General features: G+C 34.7%; 1 protein-coding gene and 1 long non-coding RNA gene across 3 annotated transcripts in view; one reads left to right on the top strand and one right to left on the bottom strand.

The window, feature by feature from the left end:
* Window positions 1-406: 406 nt before the first annotated feature.
* The window catches only part of loqs (loquacious), a 52759-nt gene continuing 35061 nt past the window's right edge, over window positions 407-18104 (top strand). For both annotated transcript variants that reach the window (XM_069822414.1, XM_069822406.1), the window contains exons 1-2: window positions 407-553; window positions 1189-1342. In XM_069822414.1, the coding sequence (XP_069678515.1) occupies window positions 1192-1342 (151 nt within the window). In that variant the 5' untranslated portion in view covers window positions 407-553; window positions 1189-1191. The remainder of the gene's footprint in view (window positions 554-1188; window positions 1343-18104) is intronic.
* On the bottom strand, window positions 11256-14479 carry LOC138696928 (uncharacterized). The gene is made up of 3 exons (XR_011331489.1): window positions 14129-14479; window positions 12911-13031; window positions 11256-12220 (listed from the first exon to the last, which is right to left on the bottom strand). It is a non-coding gene; the product is annotated as an uncharacterized lncRNA (long non-coding RNA).

The following is an 18104-nucleotide window of genomic DNA, read 5'->3' as shown; positions in this document are numbered from 1 at the left end:
CCTTATTATAATAATTTGCATGCTCGGCAATGTATTTATTATTTCTTTTTTCATGATATCTCGAGGAATATAATTGGCATGAGTTTTCTTACAAAAATTGACCGTGGGCGAAATCGAAAAAGCCTCTCTTTCACATCCCACGATAGTGATCTATCACTTCTGAAAAACGTTAAATATCCTACGAAGGAGTAATAAAAGTCTGTGTAACCGTCTCTTGTATATTGATAAAATAAATTTCTTCTTACGTAATGGAAATTATTAGGGATTTCATCAATCATCAGTCGATTTTGAAATATGTAACTACACGTTTGTTTAATGCTTAAGTAACATTCTTTCGAATGTAAAGTGTTTCTGTAGGTATTTCAGCACTAAAGTTCTATTACGTTGGTACTCCTGATGGCTGACAGTTCTGTAGTAGTGGTAGTAACGAAAAGTCCATTTCTTATCGAAGTAACGCGCTTTAAGTGCGTGTTTGTGCTTTTGCTTTAGATTATTATTATTATTTGAAATTAGTTCAAAATTTTTAAGAGAACTCAGTCACTTTCATTTCGAGGTAAGCAATTATTGTGACAGTTTAATTACAGTTGTCTATAAATGCACAAAAATAATTAATATAACAAAGCACATGCACAGGTTCGATTGCCGTTCATGGGCGTCTGTTAAAGCCGGCAATTAGTATTTGAAAATAAATTTTAGACATATTCATTTCTTTACTTCATGCATTTTGAAGTTGGTTTCTTGTTTTATTTTTCTAACCGGGTTTTTTTTTATTATTTCATAAATTGATAGGAATTTAGCGAAATGACCTTCACGTTTTGCAGAGTGTTCCCCCACCCTTGGTACAATTGCCGATTATGCTGCATTTCAAATATTAATATCAGACAATGGACCTACAGTATCTCTAACCTACCAAATTGCATGTGCATGCGTGGAAGTATGATTTATAGTATATTTTGTATTTATTGCAGTTACAGGATCATTTTGTATAAACAACGAGATGTACGTTACATTTGTGTAATGTTTACTTAAATTTGAACTTGTGTATTATATTCTACTGTTTACTTTGTGCTAATTCAGATGAACGTTAGAATCACATGTAATTAAACATTTTTCAAGTTTAAAATATAATTTATATGACTTGCGGTTATGCTTAGGCTATTATGTTTATCAACTTGTATTTTTCTTCAGAAAATGTCTGCTGCTGTTGGAAAAACACCGGTTTCTGTACTTCAGGAACTTCTGAGCAGACGAGGAACAACGCCAAAATATGAACTTGTTCAGATTGAAGGTGCAATTCATGAACCAACATTTCGATATCGTGTCACAGTAGCGGATGTTGTAGGTATGTGCGATAATAGTTTTAGCAATATATAAAGTGTAGTGAATGTACCTCTTAAATAGCAGGCCTATAAGTCATTAAGGAACCTGATCTTTGAGTACATGACATTCCGATATTTGTTAGTTATTTGTTTACCTGCTCCTTAGTTCTCATTTCTACTGCTACACGTGCAAGAGGAGCTTTTTTGTTCACCGCTAGGGGTGCAGGAAACGTCCACCATAGACAAATGAGCAGATTTGTATTTTTGATCCAGGGAAATACTTGCACTGGTTCTGAAAGAACATAACAATGGTAGGGGAACTTATCCCACTCTCACCGCTTCTCACACAGCAGCTGCTCTATTATGTAGTGCCTACCGTCTCTCTCTACCCCCCCCCCCCCCCCGTCACAGTGGCTTACTCCCTAGGCTTTCTATAACAAACCTACGCCCGCCAAAATTCGTTGTGCATTCGATATTCACTTGGTAAAAATTACACATATTAACTCACTTTCTCAAAAATTAGGTGTGCATTCGACACTGACGTGGTAAAAAGTACACATTTTAACTAACTATCTTCTGCAAAAATTAAGTGTGCATTCGACAGCCCTCAAGTGATAACAATTACACTAATAACAATTTAAAATGACCATACTTAGCATAACAGGGATGTTCATTGTTGACTCAATTGAGTCACAAACACCACCCCTCCTTTTCTCCCACCACTTCGCAGCACAGCCAGTGCAGTTATTTGTGGCAAACAGTAGGAGAACATCATAAACATTCAGTGCTGGATTCATCATGGCAAGTTGATACCGGCACAATTTCTATAATGAGTGGGAAGTGCAATATTTTTTTGTGTACAGGAAGGAGTTTATGGAGTCAGATGCCTAATATGTAAAGCATTAATTAAAATTAAATCATTCTCCAGTTTCAACTTCAAAAGACATTTTAGACTGCATGATCGTGATTATAGAAGTCATGTTTTGTCTGGTAAGTGTAGTCATATTATCTGTAGTAATTTATTATCTCTGGACGTTATGTTAAAACGATTCTTTCTCCTTCATAATAAGATTGACACTTTCTTGAAAAAAAAAACTGGTATTATAATTTTCTTTCAATGGATTAGGGCCTACATTAAAATTGTTTAACTATGTGTACAAATAAATATTAGCTTTCACTTCTTTTCAGGGAACAATCATTCCTCAATTAACAGAAAAGAAGTGGATAGTTGATTTGGCTTTTATGACAGATTTGTATTCACATCTTGATGACTTAAATGTAGGTACGCAAGGAAAAGACAAAAATATCGTTACTTTGAATGACAGCATATGCAACTTTGTTAAAACTAAAAATGTGGAAACAATAATTACAAAATCGTTATTTTTCTTGCTTTCCGCTGTTGGCATCAGTTGAAGTGAATCAGAACACTGACTAACCAAGTGTTCTAAAGGAACTGCTTTACTCTTTTGAAAAACAGTTTTCAGAATTGCAGCCAATACAGGCAGAATTGCTCCTTTTTTGTATTCCTTTCAGGTGACAAGTCTCAGAAGCTCCTTATGATTTGCAAAATGAATTAACTGAGTTGCAGAATAATATCTCTTTAAATTTGTTCTGGTAGAGAAGGATGGGAATTGTATAAATCTTTGTTAAATGTCACATTTTCAAAGTTACGTTACTTTGCAGCATGGGTGTTGTCAGTTTTTGGTACAACTATATCTGCGAACAAGCCTTTTCTCAAATGAACCACATTAAAAATGATACGCGTACACTGCTCTCAGATTTTCATCTTGTTTGTCTTTTTTTGTCTTTCCTAACCTCAACAAACTTATAAATATGAAAAAGTGGCGTCTATGTTGGAATGAATGTCAGAAAGATTAATTTATTTTGTAAACAGGTTTAACTTATACAATTTGAAACAGTTGATTACAAGAGAAAAAAAAAAGTTTATTTTCGTTATAGGCCTACTGTGTTGTCTAAAAGGCACACCATCTGTTTGAGTTTGAAAGATTAAAACTATTATTTGTTGTTTTGAAGTTATTTATACTAATGTTCCTGGAAAGAAAAATTGTGCATGTTAAACCTATAGCCAAAGTTCCGCCACTGATTGCTACGTCGTCTCGTCCAAGTAGTAAGCAGTTGCTTTGCTACATATGAGAGGGGTTGGGGGCGTCAGATACTTCCCCTACCATTGCTTGTGAGCATGCCTGGCATAACACAACATTCACCTCTGGAAGTAATAGATCATTCCATAGATCATTCATATTTATCCAGACCATGTCACCCACTGTTAATTTTGCTGAGACTTTGCATATGTGTTACATATCTCAGTGAATGGCTTCCTTTAAAATTGTATTGAAATCTGTGAAGTTGTTGAAGCAGAAAAAGGTAATATTGTTATGGATGTAGTCACATGTCAGCAGTTGAGAAAATTGCAAATATTGCCACAGTTTCCAATGTAATCATTGGATTTTTGTTAAACTTGCTCTATAACGGAGATTTATATTGGAGATAATAAAAATTGCACATTTAAATTACTGTGACACTTTACCTTTTTTTTTTTTTTTTTGTAGGTATTATTAAAAATTATTTTTTTCCCATATATATATATTTTTTTTTTTTTTTAGAAAATGCTGAAAATTTTGTGTAATAATGAGAATACAGTGCTATATCTGTAGACAATAAATGTATAATGGGGAAATGATAACTTACTTTGTGGCAGAGAAATATAGAAGTGTAAGTCAAAACATTTCTCAGTGTGAACAAAATACAACTTTTTACAACTGAGACACTTTGGCTTCAGTTCTCGTGTAAGAATCTTGGTTTAAAGTATAGATCCTTCCTGTGGCTGTGCTGACATGAATTTGGCACAGAATGTTTGAAAATGGAACTTCACAACTGTCATTGTCAGGTCAATAAAATGATGGAGAGGGCCCATGTGGATGCATGAATTTTATTGGAGCATCAACTTCCTAATTAACTTTCTCAATAAAATTCAAACACAAACAACATAACATAAGAATTTACCTTGAAATTCGAATTCACAACGATTTAAATATGTCAAATATCACGCTGTAGCCCATATCAGAACTTAATCGCTATTCTCCAAAGGTACAAATTGATGCATACTGCATATCTCAGGAATGGTTTTTGCATTTTCAAACCATTCACTGAGATCATTTCGAACTTGAACCTTTTCCTCTTTTGTTACAAAAAACACAGTAATCTCCTTGAGATTCTCCTTACAAAAGTTGAACACTTGTGATGCAGTGGTTATTTGTTCATTAAATAACATTTGTAAACTGGCTTTCAGAGTACTCCCAATTCCATCACAAGGAGATTTTCCATGGCTAGTAGCAAAAAATGACCATTTGCAGTTCTTGTACTGAGCAGCACAACCATCTCAGAAGTATTCTAGCCTACAGTTTTAACATGTGAAAGAAAGAGCTCTGTTTTCGAGAAATTGATTATGATCTTTCGAGTTTGGTAAACAAAAGATACATCATGATCCATGTCATCAGAAATTAGGCACAAGCACTTTGAATAGTCTTTCATCTTCCTTGTAATATACCACTGCAGCATGATATGTACAGCTACCTGTGTTCCAGTGAAACCTTTGGCCTCGTCCAATAAAATGATAGCTGATTCATTTTCCAGGTTCTCTTTTAACATTTTCAAGTAAGAAGACTGTGCTTTTGCTTTAAATGAATGTGGAATGAGTTTCTCAATTTTCTGTATTAGTAAATCACAAAATTCAGAGAAATTTTTTACTTCAACAACCATGTTTACTCTATCTGTTGCTCTATCTGATTCAACGGGATCAAAGTCATCTGGGAATTGTTGTTGGATATGTTAGAACAAGATTGCTAGGGCACTTTTAACAAGACTCTGAAGACCAATTTATAGTAAAAAAATTTGCGCATTTGATTCTTTTGGATACATCTTGTGCCTCTTGCAGTGGAAAAGAGAAAAGTGTCAAAACTTTCTACACCTCTGGTGATAGAAAAGAGAGGTATTGAAATGGACTACAAGAATAAAGTGCTGTATATTCAAACATTACCAATCATTAATTCACATTACATGGTGAAGTTTTGCACAAGTTACTGGTGTAATCTGTGGTAAATCTCTATAAGTACTTGTTCTGGTTTTACCATTAAAAAACACTCAAAAAAAAAAAAACGATTTTTGCCCCAAAAATTAAAACACTTTGGAAAAATGAGCGAAAAGCATTAAAATTTCGGGAAAGTTCACGAGAAAAAAAAACTGAAAACTCCCAATTTTCGCAAGTAAATTCAAAGTACAAAAAATTCACAAAAACAAAAAACTTTATAATAATAATAATAATCAAATTAACATTCCTAAGATAATATAATCTAACCTAACCTAAATAGTTCAGTAACTGACTGCGATCCACTTACCTTACATTAATGAAGAGGTGGATACATTTCTCCCTCTTCCATGAAAAAATAGCCACCGTTTGATGAGCAATACCAAGTTCTTTCTTAAGATACTCATGACGTGGAGGATCACATGTAAACCAGGAACAAACAAACAAACAAACAAACAGACTGTTTGAACAGTTAAATGAACATTAATAAAAAAAAAGTGTTTTTATAAACCGAAATACAAAAGTTATACTGCTTCTTTTTCTTATTTCTACCAACTAACTTCTGACATCTAATTAAGTTAGATTTCCAATCTGTCTTCAAACTTCAACCACAATTTTCACATATGTATTTATCACACAAAACACCGTGACCAAACAAAAATCCACGCAAATCTTCTTCATCCTTACATAACCATATAAATTCCATAGCATGTATATCACAATCTGCACACAAACCACCATCACGAGACTTAGAAGAACACGCACCTTCCATTCTCATAACTAATGTGAAAATGGCAGACAGAAAATGAAAACAATCGAATAACGAATTAATGTGATGTCATCAAATATCAATCTATGCACGTCACCCTCGCGACACAATCTTACACAAAATTGTTAATAAAAACCTAAACTAACCAAACCTAACCTTCGTATATGCAAAATTTGTAACCAGACAATGAAGGAAACTGCTTGATTTGATCTGGAATGTACACATGAAAATAAATTCACGCCGACACTCCATTACAGCTCAGCACTTGCATCACTTCGAAACGGTTTCTATCTTCTTATATACAGCAAATATAAAATAGCTGACCATCACTTCCAATCGGCCGATATCCGTAAGTATATAAACATAATAAAATCAAAACTACAATTGCTTTCTACTCACTTTTTCTAAGTTTTTCACATTGGGAATAATAAAAAAGTTTTAATACATTAATTTAATAAAAAACCAAAACCAGTACTTATAGATAATTACCAATTGCTGTGTTAACTACATGATTGTTGTAAATATTATGATTGTCATGGATCAGCATTAAAACTTGAATCTGATTCATATTCAACTTTTTTTTTTTTAAGATATTTTGTATTGTTCGTTCTTTGTATTCGTGAATGCCAGTTTTCCTGCTTATTATTAATTTTTGTAAGTATCGATATTATTAGTAGGTAGCTCTTCTTGTAGGTGTATTTCTTCATCTCGTTTTCTGTTTATGTTAAATATCTTTGTCCCTCACTCGACTTCAGCATTTTGAGCCATGTAACAAAGAATGTATTGCCAATATTAAGGAAACCACGTTATATAGTAAACACAAAACAACTCTGAACATGGGATAACCCAATTGAATGCTGGTTGAGGCACACTGATGTTAGAGAGACACAGCGGGAACGACAGACAGAAGATAGTATCTGCGTTTTCTGTCTCTTACTACGCATTTTGTGTGCATAAAAAAATAGACAAAAAGCATCACCACATCAAGCTACTGCCTTTAGTTAACTATAAAATGTTGCAGCAATCACAGTGGCTGATTACAGAACAGTGGCGGCGTCTAACCCTGCCTCATGTTCATAGTGTTCAGATTTTGATCTTCTATTATGCCTATTTCGAATTCTTCATAATTGATATCTTTAACTTTTTGTATTATTTTTTCCTTATATTTTCTATGCTTCTTTTCCCATTGTGCTGTAGGACTTTTTTCTGTTACCTACCTACTTATAATTAAGGTATTACGGATTTCAGATATTAGATCTATATTAAGTTTACGAAAACTGATTTGTAACTCATCTTCTTCTATTGCTGCATGAAGCCACTGGAAAGCATTCATTGTATTTGGTTGGGTAGTTACTCCACATTATAGAGATACTGATTTTACTTATATTTAAACCAGGCATGCCGGAAATTGGACTCTAAATGTGCAGTTATGTGCGTAGATTGCCGGTGTGTGCAGACTGCATCAATCAAGCATTGCTCTTACCAGTTCTTAGCTGGAGCGGTGTACAGTAATCTATTCTGCGCTTCTAGTGTTGGATTAAATAGGCATTAGGACATTATGAACACATTTAGCAGAAGGAAAAAAACACAGTTATTATCAGTGTCTATATTTGACAATTGTAATACAAGAAACTTTAGGTTTACTCAGTTATATTTGACAAAGTAGTGATTTGTAAAGCATAATTTATTAATATGATTTTTATGTAGTATTTGAAGAAGAAAAATATTGCAGTAATTTCGAAACAACAAAAAAGGAACAAGTATTTCATTTTACGTAGCAGGTATTAATTATTTTAAAGTAATAGACCCTACTCTTTCATTGTTCGTCAAGCATTATTATTTATTGCGCCCATTGGTACACAAATGTTGAAGAAAATATTATACTCTCAATTACATGCAGTAGGATATTGTGTAGTTTTCACATACATCTGTTATGGTAACAATTAATATTAGAGGAGAAAAATTCGCTCCGGTCCCGGGGATCGAACCCAGGTCCTTGGTTCTACATACCAAGTGCTCTCATCATTTAGTTATGTCGACAATATGCCCAACTTGGTGTCAGACCACAGAGGAAAAACACTGGAGGAGAGGGGTTCGATCCAGTGCTGTGGATTGAACTTCCACGTAGCATAGACCCAAGAGGAGTAGAATAGAAGAGAGGGGCTCAAGAGGCGGATTAAATGTAATCTGTCAAGAAGCTTCTTTTTACCAGCAGTGGAGCGCCACATGCACAAAAATGGCGGTATTTTTAAACGACTTCCTGTGCAGGGAAATAGCGGGAATTTCAAAATACTTCTTTGCACATCCCCGTTACATTCATATTAACATGAATGTTTGAAATGTAACCATCCCCATTACAATTCCTTTTTTTTTTGTTTTAAGATCTTTAACCAGAAACCTTTTTTTGTAAATTACAATACCATAAGTGTTTTCAGAATGAGACATCTCATGAAGTAGAGTAGTAGAGGTAGGAAATGGACTGTGAAATTGGAAATGATTTAGACATGACCAAGCAAATCTGTTATGTTGGAATGTATCAGATTTATTTATTAACAATATTTCATTTTGTACATAAACACAAAGATCTTTATTGAAATTAACTGTTTGATGTTTTACTGTAATAGAGAAAAGATCGTGAGCTCACGATAGGTACTATATATATATATATATATATATATATATATATATATATATATATATATATATATATATATATATATATAATATTAACAACATAGTAGTAAATGTTACACAAAGAAAAAAATCATACCTAAACATTCTTAACACTCTACATATTTATTAATGAAGTAATCTCTGCTCTTTGAAGTTAGCTAACCGCTTAATTTTCTGATATTTTCAGATATACTACCATTAGTTATTATTGTGTTGTAAGGAAAATAATTTCAAATTACCCTTAGTAGAAATTGGAGTCTACAATGCTGTGTTCTTATTGTCTCCAAATAAGTAGCTATAATGTGTAAAGTCTTCTGGTTACATTGAAGGCAATCATGCACAAATATTTTTTTTAAGATTAACACTTAATGACATTATGTCAGTTTGTTCATGAACTTCTACATTACATTTTGGACTATATGTGGGGAATATTGGAAAATATTGTATTCATTAGTGTAACTTTGTGTTCAAACATTACGAACATTAGTGTTGGTTAGTTAATTTAAGTTCCATTTCTCTGAGAAACACAAATATAACAAACTGAAGAAATAAAATCATACACAGTACATGATAAACATAAAATTAAAACAATAAAAATTAATATTTAATGACATTATGCCAGTTTGTCTGTAAACTTCAACATGAAATTTTAAGCTGCCTGTGGGGAATATTAGAGAGTAGAGTAAGAGAGTTAATGGGTTTATTGCCAAAAACTCAGCATTTGTTGATTTCAGTTAAGTTGTACAGGTTTAAGAATTCCAACGTATATGTAGCACCTACTACTGTATTTATTTCCTCAATGGCATAATTTGTCATTTAATATGAAAATATTCTAAATGCTAGTGCAGAATACAATAACTTTATGTTCCAACATTGCGATTATGATAAATAGAGTCTACAGTACAATTCACAGGCTTTTTTGAAATATGCCAACAACATCGGTCCTGTGTTTGATATTATGATGTTATTTCAAGAAAAAAAAATTATTATTGCCTTGAGTTACTTCGTATTGTAGTTAATTTAGGTTCCTTTTGTTTGAGAAAAATACCAAATCATAACAAGAAACATAATATATATATTGATGTACCGAAGTACATATGATATTTCCATGCAGATATTCTGCGTCATCACATGATGAAAGAGTGATGGAGCGGAGAAAAATTCTCTCCGGCGCCGGGATTTGAACCCGGGTTTTCAGCTCTACGTGCTGATGCTTTATCCACTAAGCCACGCCGGATACAATCCCGACGCCGTTTAGAATCGTCTCAGATTAAGCTCCATCTCTGGGGTTCCCTCTGGTGGCCGCCCTCTGCACTACGTCATAGATGTCTATGAACGCAGGACCGAAGTCCATACATGTGTTGAGGTGCACTCAGATGAGTGACTGATTGGCCGGGATCCGACGGTATGGGCGCCGTCTTATATCACAAAGTGATTTATTACGCATATCATATATATATTGATGTACCGAAGTACATATGCTATTTCCATGCAGATGTCGGGATTGTATCCGGCGTGGCTTAGTGGATAAAGCATCAGCACGTAGAGCTGAAAACCCGGGTTCAAATCCCGGCGCCGGAGAGAATTTTTCTCCGCTCCATCACTCTTTCATCATGTGATGACGCAGAATATCTGCGTGGAAATATCATATGTACTTCGGTACATCAATATATATATGATATGCGTAATAAATCACTTTGTGATATAAGACGGCGCCCATACCGTCGGATCCCGGCCAATCAGTCACTCATCTGAGTGCACCTCAACACATGTATGGACTTCGGTCCTGCGTTCATAGACATCTATGACGTAGTGCAGAGGGCGGCCACCAGAGGGAACCCCAGAGATGGAGCTTAATCTGAGACGATTCTAAACGGCGTCGGGATTGTATCCGGCGTGGCTTAGTGGATAAAGCATCAGCACGTAGAGCTGAAAACCCGGGTTCAAATCCCGGCGCCGGAGAGAATTTTTCTCCGCTCCATCACTCTTTCATCAAGAAACATAATGTAACAAAAATACAAGAACAATACAAAATAGCAATAAATAGCAACTAAAATTAAACATGCAAAATCTTAAATCAAAAATACACAAAGAAAACATACTCATTTGGCCACAATACCACAGTATCAGTAAATGTGCACATTACTTTTCTGCATCCAGTTTCACAAGCACATTAGGTGCAAAACTTCTCACATCTGCAGTTCTCGTTGACATGAAGAAGAGGAGTGCCAGCGAAGATAAAGTTGTATTTGAAAAGTAATGTTAATATTATTTTACATATACAATCCTGCAGACAATCCTCTGGTTCATGATTTGTACAGGAATGTCCCTGGTTAACAGAATTCAAATGTAAAGCCCTTAATATCTATTTACACAGTACAAGTGAAACAGAATTGTTAGAAAATTATTGAGTATTCCTTGTAAAGCCACTCTTATACAAAAGTTTGCCTTATATACAAATGATGTTGGGTTTTGTGAGAAAATACTGGATAAGCTAAAATATGCTTGTGACAAAATGAGTGACATAGATGAGCTGTGCTGTCTCATATGCGATGAAATACCACTAAAATCAGCTTGGCTTGTAACAATAATGATGATTTTGTTGATGGGTTTCAAAGATTTGAAAAACACTTGTCAGGTAAACCTGCAAATCAGATGCTTGTGTCTATGGTGAGTGGTCTATGTCTTTATTACAAGCAGATAATGAATTACTTCTTAGCAGATTCTGCTACTCCTGGTATATGTTCAATAGTGCAACACGGACATTAAGCCATTTAGTTGCTGCAGACATTTATTGTTTGTCAACTCTGCTTTTAAATATATTTCATCCCACATAAGGCAACCTACTTTGTTAGTGTGAGTCATCTTACTACAGGCATTCCTTAGTATGTCGAATAATTTGTCACTAAAACCAACATCAGTGGTATACTTTCGCAAAACTCTAAGCAATGTAGCCTTAGAAGGGAAATTTAATAACTTCCTAATCATTCTATAGGCACTTGGACTCTGTAAATAAATATTAAGAGCCTTTGCTTTCAATTCCGGTGACCACCGAACTCTCTGTACATACCTTGCATTTGAGGAGACACAATTTTTTATCAATTCATATAATGGCCCGGGAACCTTCTTCCTTAAAGTTGCAAGGGCAATGTCAATCTTCAGATCTCTCTGTGTGGTCTTGAGGACTCTTCCTCTCAAATGATGCAGTTGTACTCGAAGACTGCAAATTTTCCTCCTCTTCAGTGTTACTATCGATGTGGCCGTGGTTTGCATTCTTGGGGGCTCCCCAGCCTCTTCTCACTGCCTCTCCTCTCTTGGGGGGTCACCAGCCTCTCTGGCGGGGGTCCTCTGTTTCTTCCCGTACAAAATAAAACAACCAAAAGGTTACAATTATGAACTGACAGCAAGAGTAAGTAGTCCTGTACCACCAAGGATAGAGGTTACAATTGAAACGTTGGGCCGAATAATGGTTTATGTTACAATTTTTGCCATTATACTTTATCTTAGAATGTTATCAAGTTATTTCGTTTCAGGAACAGATTTGCGGAAATTCTTTCAAGATGTGCTCACAGCTTGCTCTTGATGTCAGAAAGGAACTGTTTAAAATGTGTTACTCTCTTATAGTCAACATTTAAAAACTGTGTTTGTCATTGTCTTCATTATTATTCTGTTCATAATGTTACAAACTTTTCCGATGTGTAATATGACTTTCAGTAACATACAATCTATACTTTGCTTAGTGTACAAAACATATTGATGGAATAACTGTGTATGTTGCCCGTCCAATAGTAAATTATTTAGGAGTGGAATGACGATGTAACATTTTCGTTCCTCCTGCCCAGTTAGCAGATTGCAATACAGACCATTATTCGCCCCAAAGCTTTAATTATGGGATCTACTTAGCCTGATACTTCACTATTTGTGTGAATGGCTTTTCTTTATGTATTCATTCACAATTTGCAATTACGACAGAATTTATAGGTATAGATATGAAGCACTGAAATTGCATAATATAAAAGGCTTGCAGTTACTTAAGTAAGTTACCTTGACCATTGGAGATAGCTTCAACTTTGCAAGGTATGGCTCCCGAAAGCTGTTGTGCAGTTTGTTGGGCTCTTTAACCATCAGATCTTATATGCCCAATGCTTCTAGGCATGCCTTGCATCTGAAAAAAATTGAAATAAAGTGTAAAATAAATATAAATTATGAGCACAGGAAAACCATTTCATGGCACTTAATAAAATCACTTTGAGAACCAAGAAAAATTAAAATAAACTCCTCCAGTCAGCTTCACGTTAAAATACTAATTATCTCATCATTTCTATTGTAGGCCTAATTTTGGTCCAGGAAAAAATTCGTATTTAAAGACAACATTTGTAAAAATACGATGTAGGCGAAACAAAAAATAAAATAAAATATAGGTGGATAAAATATGTCATAAAATGGTTTAAGTATAAGCTACATCATCGTAGCTCACTGCAGCTGTTCCCTTTCACTTTATAGGCTATTAGAGTGATTTTATAAAGTGCCACGAAGTCACGTTCCTGTGCTTACAGTAATTTCATGCACATATACATTATAGCCTATATAACATTTAATTATATCATAAATAGACTTGTATTATTATTATTATTATTATTATTATTATTATTATTATTGCAATTTATTATTATAAATTATATTATATTATATTAATTATTATAAATATTACTATTATTTTTATAATAAATGTTATAAATATGTAAAGGTCTCAAGTAATAATACCACGCGGGGAATATTCAAGGAAAGGGTCTATTACTCTATTTTTTTTCTATTGGAATATTGAAACTCCGGTACCAAGCTGCACACGACACGACGTGGTTTGCTGCAATTTTATTGGTTATATTCAGTGTTTGAAATAACTTTTTTTCTCCCGTGTGTGGTGCGCAAAACAGCAAAGTTTCTCCTGCACTGTATAAAAAGCTTCGAAAATAAAAACAAAAAATGCATCTTCTATCTATATATATATATATATATATATATATATATATATATATATATATACATATATATATATATATATATATTCTATCAATAGAAATAATAATAAAAGTCTGTTAATATGTAACTAGATGTTACAAATTCTGTATATGTGTGTATGAATTAATATCTGATAACCTAACCTATATAATTGAAAATGATGCACGTGGCTAGCAAAATTTACAAGTATATCAAATTAGTTATAAGTGATAACATTGCTATATATTGTAAATGAAAACTCACCTCTCACTATCCCAGGTATTTTGAAGAAACATTTCGAGTGGTGACTACTCTTCTTACTTCCGCAGTACGGATATTCGCATTTAATTCGTCCGGCCATCCTTCCCTCGCCTAGGCAAGAAAATTCAATATGTCTTCTTCTTCAGTTCTTGAAATACGGCAAGAAATTGTTCCAGGACTAACAACTTAAACCAAGAGCACGCAAGTTCATTCTCCATTTCCAGGAGTCTAAAATCAGTGACGGAATGTTGGTAAGAGGCGATGTTAGCGCTCATCGTGGCAGTGCCATAGAATTAACAGCGATTAACAGGGAATAGATACGATTGACCCCCTCTCTTCTATTTCTACTCCTCTTGCATAGACCATGACCATGACCCCGGCGCCGGAGCAAATTTTTCTCCTCTAATATTAATTGTTACCATAACAGATGTATTCTGTAGAACCAAAAAAAAAAAAAATCTTTACTTAGATTCTTCGAGCAACAGTGCATATTACTGTACAGATTACTGTGCATCATCACCATCATGTGATGGTCTTCCTCTTCCTGCATTCACAACAAAACAATGAGCTGTGGAATTCAGGACATAACAAGCTCTCTGATATTTTGATAGGTCATTTTCCAACAATAGCCAGTGCATATGCATATGATAGTTGCATACTTAAGAAATAGGGGATGTTAGCTGTTTATTGAGACTAACTATGTTCCAACAGTTTACCTGCTTTCTGAAACAAACCATATTAAAATCAGAGCAATCATTTTGGGACGTGTGAAATTCTTGGATTTTGTGATCAGATATTTGTCTGCATTCCAGCACTGAAATCCTGTCAGAAATGCAGATCATGGCATTGGTTAGTAACAATAAGGAAGGACAGGTGAAGTGATGACCAACATTAAAAAACTTAACAGGGTTTTAACAGCAGTTGGAAAATAAATTGCAATTATTATTTTTTTTTTTAATTTTAACATGATATAGGCCTAATTCGGCAATTCATTCTGCCCATTGTCTCTGCACCTCATCCTGTAGACACATGAAAATCGAATAAGGACTGTAGATAGCGCTTATTGTTGATTAGTGACACTGAAGGTAGATAGTGGAAGAACTAATGCAACCAAATGGCTTAGAGAATCTCCTAAGTTACAAGTCTAAGTGGAGTTTATAGTTGACGAAGGTGATATTTGGGATAGTTATAATTCTAATTTACAATTCATTTTTATTATATACTTATTTAATAGTTATAATTCTGTTTTTTTTTTTTCCCTCAGCATTTCACCATTTATTCTTTAATCATTATCATCATTATCATTCTGGTGTTTTGTAGATATCGTATATAGTTCATGACAGGTGACAATGAAGACATGGCCACCGGCATAGCTCAGTCGTCCAAGACGTTTGCCTGCTTATCTGAAGTTGCACTTGGGTGCGGGTTCGATTCCCATTTGGACTGATTACATGGTTGGGTTTTTTCCGAGGTTTTCCTCAACCATAAGGCGATTGTTAGGTAATCTATGGCGAATCCTCGGCCTCATATCATCTCGCTATCAGCAATCTCATCTATGCTAAATAACCTAGTAATTGATACAGCGTCATTAAATAACCAAGTGAAAAAAAAAATGAAGATATATAATAGTGTGCAGTTTTATTGCATTACTTCTGAGAGAGATGCTAGAATTCAAATAAGTTTCAATCTACTATTAACTTTATTTATAATTCAATTACGCACTTCAACTAATAATATAAATAAATCGTTGTATATTGTTCACTGATAGCTTTAGACCTTCCAGGACTCTGCTAGTGTGATGGTATGATAGGTGAGGACGATAAACAAAGCTGGATTTTGATGTGTGTTAGAAATTACCAGTAAATTTTAACTATGGTAGTATCTAGTGATCAATATAGTGCGACATTTTTGGATAGGCCTACTTGCACCATGTCCTAGATGCGGACACATCCAACATTTCAAAGTTACATGTCAGAAGGTAGGGATGTTGGATCTGTTATAAAGCATAGCACTAATTTAGCCACACATCATACATCAGTTTTGATGAGGTTACTGTCTTGGTTAAGACATCTGATTATATGGAATGAATAATAATCAGAGAAGCTGTTAAGATTGGACTACATTCTTCAGTTCTGAATGGAGAGAATGGTTGCATTAAACAAGTCGTGAAAATCTTTACTTCGACATAAAAGCAGTAGATGTAAAGACACATCATATTTTGCAATTAGTACTTCCATTATAATATTCTCTTCCTAGATCTCAGTCAGCTTGGGTAGCATAATTGGTATAGTCCTGGCCTTCTGTGCTCGAGGTTGCAGGTTCGATCCCGACCCAGGTCGACAGCATTTGTGTTTAAATGCGACTGACTCATGTCAGTAGATTTACTGGGAAGTAAAAAAACTGCTGGACAAAATTCCGGTACACCTGCAATGCTCATATAGCATCTGCAGTTGCGAGCGTCATTAAATAAACCATAATTTTTTAGATCTCAGTTCAGTTTCTGTTTTAAATTATTATATTCTTTCTGTCGTGCCAGAAAACAGTCTGGCCCTTAAAAGGGTCGACTGGTTGAATGGTGGATACAGGATGGATCACAACACACTGTCAAAGGCTATAGAGAACAGAGGGCAATGTTTTTTCTATCCTTGCACATGTGCATGTACAATTTAAAATTTTTCGTTGCAAGGCAAAATGCTGCATTTGGTGTGCATCCAGTACATAAAACGTGGATCTTGCAAGTCTACTTGCCTTCCAAAGGAAGCCATGCTACGGATTTTTATTGCTCTTAAAATCACAAAACTCCTTCGATGGTTTTGTGCTATATTACAGGCTTATCATGACGTGGATTCAGGTTTGATCTGAGCATTGGTTGGAATGATGCTTGTGGACAGAATCTGAGGGAGGAGGTTTTTCTTGGTGTTCTCCCATCTTCCTCAACTTCAAAATTGTAGTAATATCACGTTGGCAAGAACTTCTGGTAGAGAGTCCCATGTCCCCTGTTTGTAAGTTTGTTGTTTGTTTCTGTTGGTGGGAGGAGAGATCTCATTTATGACCAGTATGGTAAGCTGTGAATTATACGTCACGAATGTATGATATCATGAATTTCACTCCAGTGAGACATAGTGGAAGTCATTTGTCCCTGTAATTATGTAATATGATACTGTATAATATGGCTCACTACAATTTAGAGTTGTATACATTTATTTATGACTCTTACATGAAGCATAAAATGTATATAAGTAAGTTCGAAAGGAAGGCAAGTTTACTGAATGTAAGGAGAGACATGTTTTTTTAGTAGGTTATTTTACGATGCTTTATCAAGATTTTAGGTTATTTAGCGTCTGAATGAGATGAAGGTGATAATGCCGGTGAAATGAGTCCAGGGTCCAGCACCGAAAGTTACCTGGCATTTGCTCATATTGGGTTGAGGGAAAACCCCGGAAAAAACCTCAATCAGGTAACTTGCCCCAACCGGGAATCGAACCCGGGCCACCTGGTTTCGCGGCCAGATGTGCTAGCTGTTACTCCACAGGTGTGGATAAGAGACATGTTCGGTGATAACATAATTAGCATAGGAGTATGGCCTCACCTGATTTAAATTCATGTAATTTTAATCTGTAGGGAACAATGAAGGATAAAATGCATGAAAATAATCAGTTTAAAATAGAACAATTAAGAGACAATATTAATATAGGTAAAAACTTACTCAAGATGTGCTAATTACGTCTGGACTGTGTTGAAGGTCATTTTCAGACTTTTTGTAAAAGTAGGATTGAATTTGTTAAATTCATTTTTTGTTGTACATGCACAGTCATCCAATGGTTTCTGCTCATGGAACTTGCTTGCTTGTGTTCCGTCAGCATATGACTAGCACAGGCAACTCACAGATACTGGACCTTGTATGCAGGCATGATCTGTAAACTCTGGTGACCGTTAGGGAATTTTCTGTATTTACCTCTGTGATATCTCTATCTTTTAA

Source organism: Periplaneta americana, chromosome 1, assembly GCF_040183065.1.
Source record: "Periplaneta americana isolate PAMFEO1 chromosome 1, P.americana_PAMFEO1_priV1, whole genome shotgun sequence".
Lineage (NCBI taxonomy): Eukaryota > Metazoa > Arthropoda > Insecta > Blattodea > Blattidae > Periplaneta > Periplaneta americana.
This window is presented reverse-complemented; position numbering and strand designations above follow the sequence as displayed.